Source organism: Oryctolagus cuniculus, chromosome 7 (assembly GCF_051225735.1).
Source record: "Oryctolagus cuniculus isolate XC-2025 breed Fujian yellow rabbit chromosome 7, ASM5122573v1, whole genome shotgun sequence".
Lineage (NCBI taxonomy): Eukaryota > Metazoa > Chordata > Mammalia > Lagomorpha > Leporidae > Oryctolagus > Oryctolagus cuniculus.
In genome coordinates this window covers 149971661-149988488 of record NC_142873.1, presented here as the reverse complement: position 1 = coordinate 149988488, position 16828 = coordinate 149971661, and the positions used below count along the sequence as shown (strand labels likewise).

The window sequence follows — 16828 nt, the reverse complement described above, 5'->3', positions numbered from 1 at the left end:
AGTTTCTGCCACAGGTAAGCAGGGGTGAGTCACCCACCCCTCAGGGCCTCTGCTTTTCTTTTGCAATCCACTAAGGGGGTAACTGCACGTATCAGTTATCTCACCTGCTGGGAGGACTACACGAGACTAAGAGCAGCCAGTTATGAACTACGGGCCACGGCAGTGCCACGTGACCAGCTGTGGCTGAGCAGAGGGGCTGGGCCAGCCACACACTCACCTGGCAGGACAGGCCCACGTAGCCCGGGGGACAGCGGCACTCCTCCACTTCAAGGGCCCGGGGTCCGTCTGAGGGCCCGGGCTGGGCGACTTCCAGGCTGACAGCGCTGATGCTGGCTGCAAGCGGCACGGAGGAGAACGTGGCGCGCACCAGGATCTCGTCCAGGTCGGCCAGCGCCATCAGGAGGTGCTCGCGGGTGGCTGGCTGCCCGTCAGGCCGGCGCCAGAATTCCTGGGGGGCAGGGGCAGAACCACCAACATGGGCGAGGGGCGCGGGGGTATGCGTGCTGCTCCTGCGGCCCCCGCCCCCAACGCCTGCCCTCCAGGCACTGAGGGTGGGCTGGGAGGGGAGGATGGGGGAGCCACATGCGGCTGGCAGCCTCAAAGCCAGACTCCGAATCAGGGTGGGGATCCGGGGGGGCAAGCGCCTCTCACCTCTCTGAAGACGATCTCATAGCTCCTCCTCTCAGCGCCCTGCGGGGGAGGCTGGGAGGCTACCAGCATGATGTTGTTACCCTGGTGAGACACCAGCAGGACTGAGAAGGGCATGCAGAGGCTTGGGGACGCGGGGCAGGGGGAGGGGCCAGCCACCTGTCCCAGCCTCTGTAATGTGCAGTCCCCCAGCTCCCCGCACTCCCAAGCTCTTATGTCTCAAGGCCACCGCCCCTCCTCCCAGCAGCCATGCCCTGGCCTGGGTCGTGTTCACCCGGGCAGGTTGGGGCTGGGGGTGTGGGTGCAGCCCCCAGCCCTTGCCAGGCCCAAGTGCCTGCTGAACTGGAGGGACTCGGTGCGGACAGTGCCTTCTGCCCCCGGGGCGTGGGGTGGGGGTGCTCACCGTGATCTGGATGTCAGGGTCAGAGAGGGGGCTGCCCTGCGGTCCCGCCGTGTAGGAGAGGGTGTAGCGCAGTTTCCCGCCGTAAGCCGCCACCTGCAGAGGCAAGCCAGGGGCACAGGCTGAGTGCGCCTCCTGCTGGGGCTGTGTGTCCGTGCGCTTCCTGCTGGGGCTGTGTGTTCGACTGGACAGGCGAGGGGCAGAGCCTCCTCAGGATGTTTTGCACCTGTGCCGCACCCCCCACCCCTGAGGTCAGGGTGTGTGGCCTGTGGTGTCTCAGTTCCTCCACAGTCTCGGCATGGGGGGTGGGGCAAGACCCCAGGCATCCTCCTTCCTGTTCCATGGGGTTCCCCAGTCTCTACCGTCCCAGGGTCCCTGCAGGTCCCTTTTCAGGGGCAGGGGTTTCCCATGAAGCAGACCACGATAACTGCAGTGAGGCCACAGGGAGGCTACAAGGTTGCCAAGTTCTCAGCCACGGTTCTGGCTGCAAGTGGCCCCTTGGGGGTCCTCGCCTCCTGGGCAGGTGGCTTTTGTTTTCCCAGAATCCATTCCTCCTTTCTGCAGATTGCATCTGGCTTTCTTCCCCTACCTGCAGGCCATGTGGCTCATGGGGCCTGGCCCCTGCTCCTCTGCACTGGACAGCGAGCCAGGCCTGGCCCACCTGCACGTCCCACCACGTCCCCTGTCCATCCCATCAGGGATGGACAAGGGACCCTGGCCCTTCTCTTTCTACTGAAACAGAGCAACTCCTTTCTCTAGTCACATGAGAAGCTGGACAGTGACACCAACCGAGGCACAGCCCTAATGGGCCCCTGGATGCAGCCATGCCTGATACCAGATGGCCCCGCCCTCTGTAGCTGCGTGAGCCAACAGGTTCTTGGTCGCCGATGCGCCGGCTGGACCTGGGTTTTCTGTTGCCCGGGACCGGAAGAGCTCTTCCGCTTGCCGCAGTGGCTTTCACGCGGGCAGCTGAGACCCCAGCTCTGCCACCAGGGCAGGTGTCCAGCCAGTGCCACGCTGCACCACGCTTGCCCTGTGTGTTCATCTGTGCGTTCAACATTCAGTCGGGGGGCAGCCATCAATTGCCTGCTGACTGCCAGGCCCCGGGGACATTCTGCACAAGCTCAGGGCGCGGTAGGGAATTCAGGGACACCACCAAAGCACCGTGACACAACTGCTTTCCTGTTTACTTTGGATGCCATCCCTGGCCACCAGCTTTCTAGCAAGCTGCAGGCGTGTACAGAGCAGTGGGTAAGCGGGCAGACACCACAGCCCAAAAGACCGGGGTTCCAATTCCAGCCTTACTGGCTGTTCAGCTTTGGACACATCACCTAACCACTCTGAGCCCCACTCTGTTCCCATGGAAATGGAAACAAAACAATATGCGCTTAAGGGGTATCACAAGGATCACGCAACACAGGACATGCAAGGGGATGCACTCAGCACACTGCCAGCTCCTCCCCGGCTTCAGGCCTCTCCTTCCCCTCGCTTGCGCTGGGTGTTATTCTACAGCTGTCACTTATTATGTGTATTCTTCCGGGGCGTTCTAAACTGTCTTTGGATCAGACGGAGGCAGTATCAAAACTAGTACTGATACCAACGCCAATGCCAACGACAGGAAGGATCATCAGACCGATGCTGAGCTCGGGGCGGGGGGGGGCTCTTCACAGGTGCAGGTGGGTGGGCATCATGGTGCAGGGGTGGAGTCACCTGGGACACCCACACCCTCTCTCAGAGCTCTGGCTCAAGTCCTGGCTGCTCCACTTCCAATCCAGCTCCCTGCCAATGTGCCTGGGAAAGCAGTGAAGTGCCTGGGCCTCATTCACCCATGCGGGAGACCTGGCTGGAGCTCAGGGAGTGAACCAGAGGATGGGAGTCTCTCCTTTTGTCTCTTTCTATCTCTGACGCTGCCTTTCAACTAAATACATACATCTCTTACAGAGTTACAGCCCACAGTAACTTAATCAGTGCTTCAGGAATGAATGAATGAGTGAATGATTCAGGTCTAAGGGAGCCGAGAGAGGAGGCGCCGGAGAACCCCTCCCATGGAGACAGCCCCTGTGCCAGGGCCAGGGCCTCGCCGAAGGGTAAGGGAAGAGGTGGGCAAGATTTCAGCTGCGCTCTGAGCTGGATGTGGGACCCCACACAAGCCCCTTCCCCTCTGTGGGCCTCAGCTTGCCCACGTAAAGGGCACTTACAAAGGCCTCATCTGGGATTTTTTTGATCCTGACCCCCCTGTCTCCCCCAACTCCCCGTTACCTTGTCCCTCAGGAAGGCCTGGGGCAGCTGCCAGTAATAGAGGCTCCCAGGGAGCAGAGAGAAGCCTTCGTAGGAGAGAGCGAACTAGGACAGAGGACAGGCAGTGAGAGTGGAGGGCGGTGGGCGCCCACGGGCGGAGGTGGTGGATGCGGGACGGGGGGCCCAGAGGCGGGGAGGGGGCGGGACCCCCACACTCCCACCTTAAGCCCGGCTTGCCTCTCTCTGGGCGTGGCTTGGGCCAGCATCTCCTCCTGTACTGTGGGCTCCCCTTGTGGGCCACAGATCCACGTGGCACACTGGCAAACATGGTAAAATGCAGTGGCTTTTTCATGTACCACCAGGGACCGGCACTGTGGCGCAGCGGGGTAAGCTGCTGCTTGGGGTGCCTGCATTCCACCTCACAGCGCCGGTTTCAGTCCTGGCTGCTCCACTGCGAGCCCTCTCCCTGCTACTGCGCCTGGGAGGGCGGCGGACGATGGCCCAAGTATTCGGGCTCTTGCTACCTATGTGGGAGCCGATGGAGTTCTTGGCCCAGTTCTGGCTGTTGCGGCCATTTGGGAAGTGAATCAGCAGATGGAAAATCTCTCCGTCTTTCCCTCTGTCACTCTGCCTTTCAAATAAATGCACTTTAAATCTTAAAAGCGCAACAGCCGACTTCCGCTGCTTTTTGACTGCCAGGAAGTCACAGTCCAGGTAGTATGAGAAATGGTACAAGCTGGTTCAGAAGTGACTTAAGGCCACACAGCACTCTGGCGCGGAGGGGCCCTTGTGGGGGCCTTGGCACATACCTGGGGGCCTGCTGGAGGAGACAGAGAGGAGGAGGAGGAAGAGGAAGAGGAGGAGAAGGAGGAGGGGAGGGAGGAGGAGTGGGGAGCGGCTCTCAGGGCTGCGGCAGGCCGGGAGTGGGTGGAGGGTCCCCGGGGAGGGGGTCGGGGGCGGGCAGCAAAGCTGGAAAGCAGCTGCCAGATCTCGGCGTCCACGCGCCTCTGGGCCTCGTCCACCTGCGGGGGCAGGAGAGGAAGGGCAGGGAAAGAAGCCGAGGGACAGACAGCACGCCCGCCCCACGCGGAGCCAGGCCCAGCCAGCCGCCAGTGCTGTGCTACTGACCCGAGTGCCAGGGCCCGCTGCCCCACCCGGGACCTCAGGAGCCAGGTGGGCTTCCTGGGTGTGGGGCGGTGACTCTGGGCTGGGGCTGCTGGGGAGAAGCCCTCCAGAGGGTGCCTAGCAAGACAGGGGCAGACCTCTCCCCGAGGCAAGGCCAGGAGCTGGAGGCAGCCGCAGCGGCCTCGGGTAGGGGAGGTGCTCCTGGGGCCTGACTATGCCCCTGACCCGGGGCACCACCCAAGGTGGCTCCAGGCTGTCTCCCCAGGACAACAGCGGAATGGACTGGGGGTCAGGCTGGGGCCGGAACTGGGGGACACGGCCTGGGAGAGCCTGCAGGGGCCTTGGATCCAGTCTCTTCCTTGGAGCCCCAGATGCAGCCTGTCCTGGCCAGGCCCTCAGTTACCTGTGATGCCTGCCGTGCCCAGCCTCTGCCCTCTGGGGGCCCCAGGATCCTCCCAGCTGCCACAGCTGCCCGCCACTGCTCCTCTGAGAGGGACGTGCGGTTCTGATGGGGTGGAGGGCACAGGCCACATCAGCCCTCCTACTGTCCCGGCATCAGAGCCATGGGCAGGGTCTCCTACCCATGGACAAGGTGGCTAGAAAGGTCCACACGGACTGGGAGACAGGCAGGCACACGGGGCTCCTCCAGGTGCATGGGCACCAGGGGATTAGAGGTGGCTGCTTAGGAGATAACTGTTGGGGGAACCCGGGGTCCAGACAAACTCCTAGGGATTAGCATCAGGTTAGTTTCCCTGCCACCTTGGGCACAGGGACCAGGGGGCACAGTAGTGCCCTGACCAGAGGACCACCGGTGCTGGCTGTCTTCATGCAGACCCACGGTACCTTGGGCACCGGGCCGAGGGCTCACAAGAACACAACATGCCCACATCACACTGGCCTCGTGCCATGTGCATCACCGGCCTACCTGGTGAGCCCGGCGCATCCGCACGAAGTCAGCCTCCCTCTGTGGGGCACAGAGAAACGCCACGAGAAGAGACAGAGGAAGGTCTGAGAGGGGCAGGGCAGGGCAGCAGGGGGCCAAAGCAGGAGGAACAGAGAAAGAGGCCACAGCAGCAGGCAGCCCAGGGAGGGGGCGGGGGTAGCAGGCTCTGTCCAAGGCAGAGCTCCCTTCCTGGGTCCCTGGGGGTGCTGCCGAATCCTACCTCCCCTGGGAACCACAAGGTGGCCTTCGCTGCTCCCGGAGCACAGCTGAGCAGGGGGCCCTTAAGTCCATCACTAAGACCCCGCCCCCTGCAACACCGTTCCCAGTGCCGGCACCTCCCACTGGACCACGGAGTAGCAAAGACAAGTGCTCTCTGATGAGTGGCGCACCGCACGGTGGCTGCTGACCAGGGTTCGAATCCCAGCACTGCCACCCACTACAGCCGTGGGATGTGAGGTCAGTTTTCTCTCTCCTCCCGTGTGAGATGGGGCAGCAGTGGCACCTAGCTCACAGTGCCCTGCACTTAACAGGTGCTCAGTAAGTACTCGCAAGGCCTGGAGTCAGGACTGCACCCAACACCACGCACAGCGCCGACGGTGCACGGCAGGGAACTAAGTCAGCAAATGATCGAACCCCAAATTGCCTCCTCTGTCCTGGCGATCCGAGGGCCTTGCCTAGGACCTATCTGCCGGACGCCTGCCTGCCTGGAAGCTGACAATCAGCAGCAGCTGACCCTGAGCAGTGCCCGGCGCAAGCCGCAGGCCCCCGGGTCTCCCTGGAGTCCAGGTTCATCAGAGGTGTCCGGTGGGGCAGCAGCAGGGCTGGGCGTGAGACCGAGGCCTACGACACCCCAGAAGCCTCACACTTAGCCCCGACGTGGCAGAAACGGAGCAGACACCTGCCGGCCCGCCTGCCCACTGAGACAGCTCGGAGGCAAAGCCGTGCTTGGCAGGGGCCTGGGGTCTGCAGCCCCCGCTGGGCGTCACACCTTGTCTCCCTGGTATGCGTCCGGCAGCTGCCAATAGAAGGGCTCCTGGCCGAGGTGGGCGAAGTTGCCGAAAGAGAGCTGGGCCCCCTCGGGCGCGGGTTCCACGGTGAAGCCTCCCGTCAGGCGGCTGTTGCGCTGAGGGTTCACCAGGGCAAAGCCTTGGAAGTCGCCAGGAGCAAAGCGGCTGGAGATCTGGCAGGGGAGGGAGGGCCTGTGTCAGCCGAGGCAGACATCTTGGTGGGGGTGGGGCAGCTGGCTGAGACGGGGTGTTGGGGAGTGTGGGGGACATCAGAGGGGTACACTGTGAGGTGCTGGCTCCAGTGCCAAGGTGGGTGACAGCCTGGGGATGCTGCTGGCCATGGGCTCTTACCAGGTGGCGCGTGTAGGAGGAGCTGGCGCACTGCTGGGTGACGCCCATGCAGAAGCAGGGCAGGCAGCCGTCGGGGTTGCTGGCACTCAGGTGGAAGTGGTGGGGCCGGCAGTGGCTGCAGGTGAGGCCTTCGACCTGGGCCTGGGCGGACGGATGGGAAGATGGGTGCAGGGACCTCGGTGGGCTGCCCCTGCCCCCAGCGGCCTCTGAGGACAGCTTCCCACCCACTTCTGGGTAGCCCCTGCCCTGGTTCCTGTGCCCAGGTCCCGGCTCCCACCAGACCCCAGGCTGGGGGGCAGATGGGCTTGGAAAGGACAGGGTGGGACTGACCTTGCACTGGCACTGGCCAGTGGCATCACACTGGCTGCTGACGCTGCCCTGGGGGTCACAGCCACAGCCTATGGGCTCTGGCACCTGGCCGTCTCCTGAGGTGGGGGGGGGGAGTCACAGCTGGAGACCCAAGCCCACCACCAAGCCCACCTGTCCCCGCCACTCTTCCAGTACCCGGCTCAGCACCGAGAGGGGGAGCTGATCTGAGGCAGGCACCCCGTTCTTAGCCCCGGGAGGTGGGGGGAGTTTGCTCCCATCCCATTTGACAGATGAAGAAGTAGACTCTAGAAGCGAAGCCACCCGCCCCAGGTCGCAGAGGAACAAAGCCTGTGCCTCGCCCCCACCCTGAGGACACCGGGCAGCCCAAGCACAAAGCCCTCCCTGAGCCCACTCACTCTGGCACGGCTGGCCCTGGCTGGGGTTGCCGTGGTAGCCGGGGGCACACCTGCAAGACAGAACGCATTGCAGGAAGAGAATCCTGGAGGGGCAGCCGTCAGCCCAGGCCCGGGCGGGCCTCCGTGGCCTCACGGTGCTGACGGAGACCTATCCACCTCACTTACCCATTTACAGTGGGGAAACACGAGGGAGAAGAGTGGGGTGCGCCAGAGAATGAGCCTGATCAGGCCCCGAGCCCAGGGCCTTCAGCAAAACCTGGCCAGGCTTGGGGCTGGAATGCAGGCCTGGGTGTCTGAGGGTCCTGAACGCTGGCCCAGGGGCTGAGCCCCCCATGGAGCCAGCGAGCTGCCTCTGGGGCCCACGGATGGTGAGAGGAAGAAGTTCTTGGCTCCCCCAGGGGGAACAAGGGCCCCATCTGTGCCCCCCTGCCTCACCTCTCACAGAGCCGCCCGCTGTGGCCCGGGGAGCAGGCGTCGCAGGTGGGGTGGCCATCAGTGTCCAGGAAGCACGTGTGAGCAGCCCTGAGAACACAGGGGCAAAACTCCCATTAGCAAGGCAGCCGTGCCCGCTCTCTGCCCCAGCCTCCTTCAGAACCGGGGTTGGGGCCGGTGGGTGTCAGGGGAGGGTGGGGTAGTGAATACGGGCCTTCTGAGCACCAGCTATGGGCTAGGCCCTGTGCTAGAGTCCCACACACCTGGCGCTAAGGTTGGGGTGACATCCCCATCTCACAGATGGGCAAGTTGAGGCCCCGAGGCCACGTGTATCATATACCAAGTGACACACTGTGGAAGTGGTAAAACGGGGAGGAAGGGGTATGGGGAGGGGGTGGTGGACATGCTTGGGAAGGGCAGGCATGGGCAGGGCCTGGACGCACTGGCCGGCAGCAGGGGCTCCGTAGCACGGGCAAGGCTGGCAGTCCTGTGGTGTCCCCTGCTGGGCATCCCCATAGTATCCTGGCTGGCACTGCTGGCACCGAGGGCCCTCTGTATGGTGCTGGCAGCCCTGGAGGGACAGAATGCGGGTTCAGGCTGGGCTCCTGGACGCCACAGATGCCCGGTGGGGAGGAGGGTGGGCGGGACTCACCTGGCAGGCACCTGTCTCAGGCTCGCAGGCCTCCGAGTGGCCGTGGCAGCTGCAGCGTTCGCAGGTGCCCAGGTAGAGGCCGCTGGGCATGCGTGTGTAGCCTGTGTCACAGTCCTGGGGGCAGAAAGGGGGACGTGGGAGGGGCTTCCTGGACGGGACCCGTTTGGGACAGTCCTGGACAGTCCCGTGAGTGGCTGGGGCTGTGGAGAGGGCATGGGGAGGTTGGGGGGGTGGAGCTCAAGAATGAGGAGGAGCCAGGGAGCACCACAAAGAGAGCTGGATGGACAGGTCAGTGGGGCGCAGGGCTCACCTGGCAGGACGGGCCACGGTACCCAGGTGGACAGGTACACTGCTCCACTTCTAGTGCAGGGTCCTGGCCAGTGCCCTCGGGCACAGCCACATCCATGCTGATGCCAGACACCCTGAGCACGACAAGACCCGCTCTGAGTGGGCCCTCGCCAACCCGCACGGTAGGGCCCTTCTCACCGCATCTCCCAGCGGCCCCTTCCCCACGCTGTGGGGGCCCAGTCCAGGCCCCCAGCTGAGGCCTCCTCCCCCCGCTGCTGCAGGGGTTGTGGCTAAAGGCTCACACAGGCAGCGTTCTCCAAAGGGCCACCTTCCTTGCCAGGGTGAGGTGACCGCTCACAGGCCAACACAGGGTGCAAGCCCCCTGGCCTCAGACTAAGACGTCTCTGTAGGCTGATTTACGGCCCGGAGCTCCCTGGGGCAGGAGGTGACCGCCAGACCTGAGGCCACTTCCCTGTGCGGCCCCACCCCCTCCTGTGTCCCTCCCTCTTTTGTGAGGCCTCCTTGTGAATCACTTTCACTCCACTGCCCGTCTTAGGTTTGCTTCTAGGGAGCCTGATGGAGGAGAAGCCCTGCAAGGGAAGCCCTGCTATAATGTCCACTTTACAGATGGGAAAAGTGAGGCAGCAAAAGGCCACACAACCTGTCAGTAGCAGGGCTGGTGGTCTGGCTGCCCTGCACAGCACCCCCTGGATTGCAACCCCCCCTCGCTGAGCCCTCTCCCGTCCTCCCGCCCGGGTCCCAGACACCTGCTCTCGGCCGGCCGCTGGCTGTAGGATGCCCGGATCAGGAGCGCGTCAATGCCCGCCAGTGCCATCAGCAGGTGCTCCCGTGTGGCTGGCTGCCCGTCAGGCCGCTGCCATGCTTGCTGCCAGGGAGAGAGCCCACGTACTCAAGGCCTGACCCCTGGGGGGCTGACACCCTGAGGAGGAGAGCAGGGGCCTGGCTGGGCTCACCTCCCGGAAGGGTATAGTGAAGGAGCTGGGCTGGCCGGGGACAGGTTCCTGGGAGGTGCGATGCTCCAAGGTGATACTGTTGCCCTGCAGAACCACCAGGGGCTGCCCGTGCAGCGGCGGGGAGCCGGGCTGGGGCTGCTGGGTCACTGTGAAACGCAGCTCTCCCCCGTAGGAGGTCACCTGGGACACAGGGTGGACAGGCGGTTGGGCCCTGTCCCTGCTCCAGCAGAGCGTCTTCTGCACAGAGCTCCCGGGGGACCACGACGCTCCGGCGTCCACGCCTTCGCCTGTGCTTTGGCTGCTGCCTGGGGCTCCCGGCCCCTGCCCAGCCCCTGCCCACCTTGTCTCCCCGGAAGCGCGGAGGGAGGCTCCAGAAGTAGGGTCCCTGCAGGAGGCTGTGGAAGGAGGAGAAGAGCAGCTCCCCGGCTGTGGGGGAGGCGATGCCCTCGCTGGTGGTGTGGGTGCCCGCAGCGTTGGTCAGGCTGAACTGCGCGGGCTCCTCGGAGGCCCCCAGCACCTGGGAGGAGGGGACGGGGTCAGGAGAGGGAGCCTATGCAGCCCTGGGCTCCCCGGCCCTGCCCACCTCGTGCAGGTACCTGGGCGCGGCTCCAGGAAGAGCTGGAACACTGGCGACTGACCCCCATGCAGAAGCACCTGAGGCAGCCGTCGGGGTTTTGCGTGCTCAGGTGGAATGAGCCGTCGGCACACTCATTGCACAGCCGCCCCACCACGTTGTTCTGCGGGCACAGAGCTGCGAGCTGTAGGACAGCCCACGGGAGGGGCCGCCTGGAGCTTCCGGCCCGACCCACCCACGGTCTGCATGGGGTTAACAGGAACTTGGGCAACCACTTTGGCTGCAGGGGCAGTCAAATGAACTGATGTTTGAAATACAGCAACTTAACGAAAACAATGACTGCTACTGCTGATTGGAGGGTTGCCCGCCTTGTTCTGGTTTCTGTTCAACCATCACCTCCCTCGACTCCCCTACATCTCTTGAGAGGCAGGCGATAGCTCCACCCCTCACAGGAGGGAACTGAGGCCCCGGATGTGAACTGATCTGCAGAACAACGGAGCATGTTCGTCTGCTCTGGGATTTGAGATCAAGGGTGCCCGACTCCAAAATCCATCCCATGGCCTTGTCCGCTGACACTCACTCTCCCGCTCACAATGCAGGCGACGGTCCCCTTGGAGCTTGCATTTCCTCATCCCCACGTTGGGGGTGTGATGTCCGCATCAGCTAATGCCAGTGTGGCAGCAGACAGAGTGCGGGGAAAGCGAAAGCGCCACACACACACACACACACACACACACACACTGCCTCCGCAGGGAAGGTCTAGGGCTCCAACTCAGATCACTGGGCTCCCTAGCCAGGGCTCCCTCCCAACGCCAGGTCCCCTCTCCAGCCAGCTGGGCCGTGAGTCCCCACCCTGGCCTCTGTCCACGGGCCGAGGCGCCGCGGAGCGGTGCCCAGCGGCTGGGGCAGTGTGCGTACCTTACACTGGCAGGCCTCCCCGGCGGTCCCCAGGCTGCCTCGTTCATCACAGCGCACAAGCTGCTGGGCTGGGGACACAAAGTGGGAGGGCAGGTGGGAACGGGACAGACACAGTCGGGGCAGTCACAGGGATGGGGTGGGGCGGCCCTCGGAGGATCACGGGGCTCGGGGGGGCCACTGGTGGCATGGGGCGGGTGCCAGGGGATGGCTGTTGAGATACTCACTGGTGGGCCTGCACTTCCCGCCCGGCTGGATGGGGTTGCCCTCATATCCGGGGGCACAGCTGGGGGAGAGGGGGCTGTCAGTGGCACTTCCCCAGGACGGCCCGCCTGCTCCAGCCCCCGCCCGCTGGCCCTCACCTCTCACAGCGGCGGCCTGTGTAGCCAGGGGCACACGCGTCACATGTGGCTTGGCCATCCGTGTCCAGGAAGCAAGTGTCCGAGAATCTGTGGGTGTCAAGCAGGCAGGGCGTGGGCAGAGCTGGGGGCCAGGCCTGACACGCCCACCCTGGGAACCCAGCGCTGTCTGCACGGACACCACACGCCACGAGGCCTGGCACCAGCTCCCTGCCCACCTGCCCTTATCTGCAGCCTCAGAGCAACGGAGGGGAGACAGATGGATGCATTTCACAGAAAGGGAGACTGAGGTCCAGACAGGTCATGGAGCATGGACAGCTTAGGGGACCAGGCTGGGATCTGAATTCACGTCTCCCACCTCCCTGCCCAGAGCATGCCCCCAGCCTGTCCCGCTGCCGTGCCTCCCCCGAGCTGGCTCTGACCTGCGGGAGGCATCGATGTACGGGCAAGGGCAGGGCCGGCAGGCAGTGGCCGTGGCCTTGGTCGCGTCCCCAAAGAAGCCGGCCTTGCACTTGTTGCACTGCGGTCCCTCCGTGTTGTGCTGACAGTTCTGCAGGGAGGCAGAGGGAGCGGCTCAGCTTCTGCAGGACAGGACTGGGCTGGACAGCCTGGTGGGCCCCTGAGGCTGCTGGCTCAGGAGACCGGGGTGTCCAACTGCGTCCTCTCACTGCCAGCAGGGGGCGCATCCTCTCCCCAGGGCAGCCAGTCCCACAGATGGGTACAAAGGGCCGCTTCCTATGGACAGAATCCTGCCGCCCTCTTTGACCCACACCCACCAGCCACTTCTGCCCTCTGAACCCACTTCTTTGCCCTTGACGACTTTGGAAGGATTTGGAGAAGTCAGTTCTGCCCTGGCAGGGCCTCCTGTTCTGCCAATCCCTCAATCCCAGCTCCCTTCACTGCTCCAAAGAAACACGGCACGGAATCCAGGCCTTTCCGCTTCCGGCTGCCCTGCTAACGGCCAGGCCACATGCCTCTGCCCAGGCCCAGCTGGACCGGGCGGACAGAGGACCACCTTCCCTTCCCCGGTCTGGACCCGCCACCTCTATGAAGGCATCCAGAGGCCACGAGAGCCGGCTCAGCTGCTAAGGCAGTGTGGAGGCTCGTGCTGAGTGGACAGGCACTGGGGGTCTCACGCCAGCCCCAGCCAGTGTCCAGGAGCCGGCTGGCACCACTCACCAGGCAGTGGCCGTACACAGGGTCACAGGAGCTGGCATGGCCATTGCAGTTGCAGCCAGAGCAGGTGCCCAGGTAAGGCCCACCGGGTACCCGGGTGAAGTGGGCAGCGCAGCTCTCGCAGGACAAGCCGGAATAGCCGACGGGGCATCTGAGGGGACAGCACCGAGAGAGGGCGCTGCAGGAACCGCAGGCCCTGCTGGGTGCGCTCCGTCCCTGTAGCGCCCCTGTGGTGCCCGGCCCGGCGGGGTCAGGCACCTGCACTCCTCCACACTGTGTGCGCGGCCGTGGCTGGTGGCATAGGTGACGGTGGTGTCCATGCTGATGTCGCTCAGCCCCACGCTGGCCATCTTGGCGTTGTACACGGTCTGGATGAGCACGGCCTCCAGGCTCTGCAGTACCTGCAGCATCTCCGCCCGCTGCACTGGCCGTCCAGACTCGTGGACCCAGTGCTCCTGGGTGCGGATGGAGTGAGGGAGTCACTGGTCAGCGCCTCCCCGGCCTGCAGCCGCTCCCCCATCCCCGGCCCTAAGGGCCCAGGTGCCACCTACCTCAGAGAGCTGGACCTGGCGCTGGTTCAGGGCACCGGGTTGGGTGGGCGTGTGGCCTCGGGAGAGCAGGCGATACCCAGCACCCACGAGGACCACGTCTGGCCGCTGCACCGGCTCTAGCATGCCACGTGCCAGGTCATAGCGCACCTTGTAGCGCAGGGAGCCGCCATAGGAGTCCACCTGGCCGGGAGAGGGCTGATCAGGGCAGCCAGGGCACACCTGGGGCACACCTGAGCCCCCTGGGCCAGCCATGGACGGATGTGCAGTCTTCTGGCTCCTCCCTCATTTAGCCTACCTGTGCCTGAACCCGAGCTAGGCACAGGGGAGCCAAGGTGGCTGAGACTCAGGCTCTGCTGCTCAGGCCATAGCAGGTAGAACAAAGCTATGCAACAGGTGGTCAGGGAGGCCAGGGCCGGGGGCACTGAACTTAGCCCGGGTTTGGGGTAGTGGTCAAGGAAGGCTTCCTGGAGGAGGGGACGCCAGTTCTTTCCAAAGGCTGAGTCCTTCCCCCTGCCAAGAGTGGCAGGCAGGGATCCTGCTTGGATGAATGAGCCCCACGGGCCGCACTGGGGCACAACAGCACCTTTTCCCCAGATCTGTGTCTGCCCTGCTGCCCATCGGCTTCTGAGGGAGGGGCCAAGCAGGTTCTGAGCATGGAAGGAAGGATACGGCCCCCCCACCCCGCCCCCGCTTCCTGGGGGGCAGCAGCTCGGCCCCTCACTTTGTTGCCCAGGAACTGCTCAGGCAGAGCCCAGAAGGAGTCGTGGACGAGGAAGCGACGGGACAGGTCGACCAGCTGGAACTCCTGCAGGGCGGTGTCGATGTGCAGCTGGGTGGAGGACAGGGGCGGCATGCCGGGCTGCGCGGGCATCGTCACGTTCACACCTGTGGGTGGCACAGGGGCGGGCTGAGGGTGCAGGAGGCGCGGTAACCCGCAGAGGCGGGGGGCTCTGGGGGACACTGCGGTCTCTCCCGTCGCCAAGAGAAAGCAAAGTTGCTTTTCTCGTTCAGAGTCCTGGAGCAGCGTTTCCTGAAGCATGCTCCGGGGAAAGCGAAAGCCAGGACGCGACGCTCGGGAGCAGTCAGAGGCAGGCCCAGGGGACTCTGCCGCAGGACTTCTCAGGGCCTTCGCTTGCTAAGCGATGCATGGACCCGGGGGGCTGGGACAGCCCCGGGTGGGCAGTGGAGAGCTCCACCATGCTCCAGACGGTGAGCCTAGGTGAGGGCCTCAGTTTCCCTATCTGTAAAATGGAATAAATTCTGGCCTGCCTCATGGAGTTATTACGACAAAATTAGCTATAGCCCAAGGAGATGCCCCAACACCAGTTTTTTAAGGGCAGGCATTTGGGGTAGCAGTTAAGGTGCAGCCCACAGCCCACATCAGAGAGCCTGGGTTTGAGTTCTGGCTCCTCTCTGGGGTTCTTGCTAACGCACGTCCTGGGAGGCATCAGGTGGTGGCTCCAAGACTTGGGTCCCTGTCACCCATGTGGGAGAACTGGCTCCTAACTTTGGCCTGGCCCAGGTCCAGGTGTTATGGGCGTTTGGAGAGAGAACCAGTGGATTAGATATCTTGATTTCTCTTTTTTGAATAAATAAAATAGATGAAAAAAAATTAAGTTAGTTTTTACTACTGTTGTTGCTATGAAGGGTCATCTGGTCTACCCTTCTCCTAGATACACACACACACACACACACACACACACACAGGGATTCCCTGAGCAGGATCTGCCAACAAAACTTTCCATGATGATGGATTTGCTCTGAATCTGTGCTTTCACACACGGCATCCTCTAGCCACACGTGGCTATCAAACACTGGATCTGGGTGACAGGATCCAAACGTGGACAGCCACACGTGGCTGGTGACTACCACACTGGCCAGCGTAGTGCCAGGTGATGGGGAGCTCAGTACCTACACAGGCAGCCCCTCCCAGCTTGGGACAGGTGTGAATTCTAGAAAGTTCTTCCTTACAGAGTTCACATCTGTCTTGTACCCCCTGCAACCCTGCAGAGACGCCCAGGCCCTCATCTGTGGCAGGGGCACGAGAGCCTGCAAATCCAAGCATTGCTCCCGCCTCCCGGCCTGCTGGGGCCGCCCTCAGGCGCCCTCCACACACAGGCCACCTGCTCGCCCTGGAATCCTCACCCAGCCTGATCATCCAGATTCCGTCGGGGGCCTGGGTTCCGGCTCGCTGCCTCTCAACAGCTGGGTGACCCTGGCGAGGCCTCACGACCTCTCGGACTCGGAGTTGTCATCTTAACACTGCAGACAGAGCCCTGACCTCGCCAAGCTCATCAGCCATGCGGGGCTGGCGTGCGACTCGGGCCAGCCCTGCAAACACGCTGGGGACAATGGCCCAAGGGACCCACGCTTGACACTGCTCTCTCTCAAGTTCCTCGAACAACAGAGTGCAGAGCCGGGCGGCCAGGGTCCGGGTCTCCCCACCTCCAGGGCAGGGGGAAGGACAGGGAGCCGGGGAGCTGAGGGACTGTGTGGGGGCCGGGAGTGAGCCCAAGCCCACCTGATCCCGGCTCATGCGCCCAGCCGCTCTGCCACTGTGCCTCTGGGAGCCGAGGAGGCTGAGTCCGGCTGCCTGTGTCTGCACGCACCCCAGGGCTCCCCCGGGACTGCCGTGGGGTTCCCACGGCTGGACGTGCTAGCGCACTGCATTGCTCCGTGCTAGTGGCAGAGCCGACGCGAGCGCTGCACGGCCAGCGATGGGAGCGCAACGCAGCAGCAGCAACACCGAGCCCGGTGCAAGCGGCTGCGGCACTGCTGCGTGGGTTTGCCGCGGCGTGCTTTTTCTCGTTCTTCAGGAGCGTAGTGCTCCTTACAGAAACCAGGGTTTCTGTAGGACACAGCGGCGTGTTTCCCTGGCACTGGACTCCCCTGCCTCACGCCTGCTGCCTCTGCGGACGGCACCGAGACCCACGCCACGCAGATCCGTGCCCATGCACCCTGGGGTTCACACAGTGGCGAAGCCACCTGACCATGCACTGCTCACACGCAGGCCCCAAGACGCCGCGCGGCTTGCCCGGAGTCAGACAGCCGAGATGCGGGAGCCTGGGCTCTCACATGGCGGGCACTGGGGCCCCCTGTCTCAGGACGAGGACGAGATGATGACCTCAGCAAAGACCACCGGATGCCCACCATGGACCAGGCGCTGTTCTGAGTGGTTCACCCAGTAAGGCCTTCCAACAGCTTAGGAGGCAGTCGCTAATCCATCCCCATCTTATAAATGAGAAAACTGAGCCACAGACAGTGAGTGACTTGAGGAAGGGCACGCGGGCAGTAACTGTCAGAGCCAGGATCCGAACCAGGAATCTGGCTCCGCAGCCCTGGAAGGGGCCAAAGGTCAAGAACGCATTTGGCTTTCCCTAAAATTGTTTGTTTTCCCCTGAAATACTCCTCTTCTTCCAGGGCTCAGTATTTCTCCAGCAACTCTGTGTCCATGCAGTACATACCCCTGT

At 63.6% G+C, this 16828-nt stretch overlaps 1 protein-coding gene across 10 annotated transcripts in view; it reads right to left on the bottom strand.

Annotated features, from left to right (window-relative positions):
* The window catches only part of HSPG2 (heparan sulfate proteoglycan 2), a 101759-nt gene that overhangs the window by 34331 nt on the left and 50600 nt on the right, over nt 1-16828 (bottom strand). For 4 of the 10 annotated variants that reach the window (XM_051856723.3, XM_051856724.3, XM_051856726.3 and 1 more), the window contains exons 14-36: nt 14080-14243; nt 13359-13538; nt 13066-13262; nt 12811-12958; nt 12054-12181; nt 11635-11721; nt 11500-11558; nt 11276-11343; nt 10380-10520; nt 10124-10300; nt 9784-9963; nt 9577-9695; nt 8832-8943; nt 8522-8635; nt 8313-8440; nt 7873-7959; nt 7438-7487; nt 7043-7137; nt 6713-6853; nt 6343-6534; nt 1052-1144; nt 652-732; nt 218-448 (exon numbers count right to left, since the gene is read on the bottom strand). In XM_051856723.3, coding sequence (XP_051712683.1) covers nt 218-448; nt 652-732; nt 1052-1144; nt 6343-6534; nt 6713-6853; nt 7043-7137; nt 7438-7487; nt 7873-7959; nt 8313-8440; nt 8522-8635; nt 8832-8943; nt 9577-9695; nt 9784-9963; nt 10124-10300; nt 10380-10520; nt 11276-11343; nt 11500-11558; nt 11635-11721; nt 12054-12181; nt 12811-12958; nt 13066-13262; nt 13359-13538; nt 14080-14243 — 2972 coding nt within the window. Of the gene's footprint in view, nt 1-217; nt 449-651; nt 733-1051; nt 1145-3307; nt 3392-4095; nt 4309-4814; nt 4917-5336; nt 5376-6342; nt 6535-6712; nt 6854-7042; nt 7138-7437; nt 7488-7872; nt 7960-8312; nt 8441-8521; nt 8636-8831; nt 8944-9576; nt 9696-9783; nt 9964-10123; nt 10301-10379; nt 10542-11275; nt 11344-11499; nt 11559-11634; nt 11722-12053; nt 12182-12810; nt 12959-13065; nt 13263-13358; nt 13539-14079; nt 14244-16828 lie in introns of all 10 variants that reach the window. The other 6 variants (XM_070079129.2, XM_089299212.1, XM_089299213.1 and 3 more) reach the window with 4 other exon arrangements.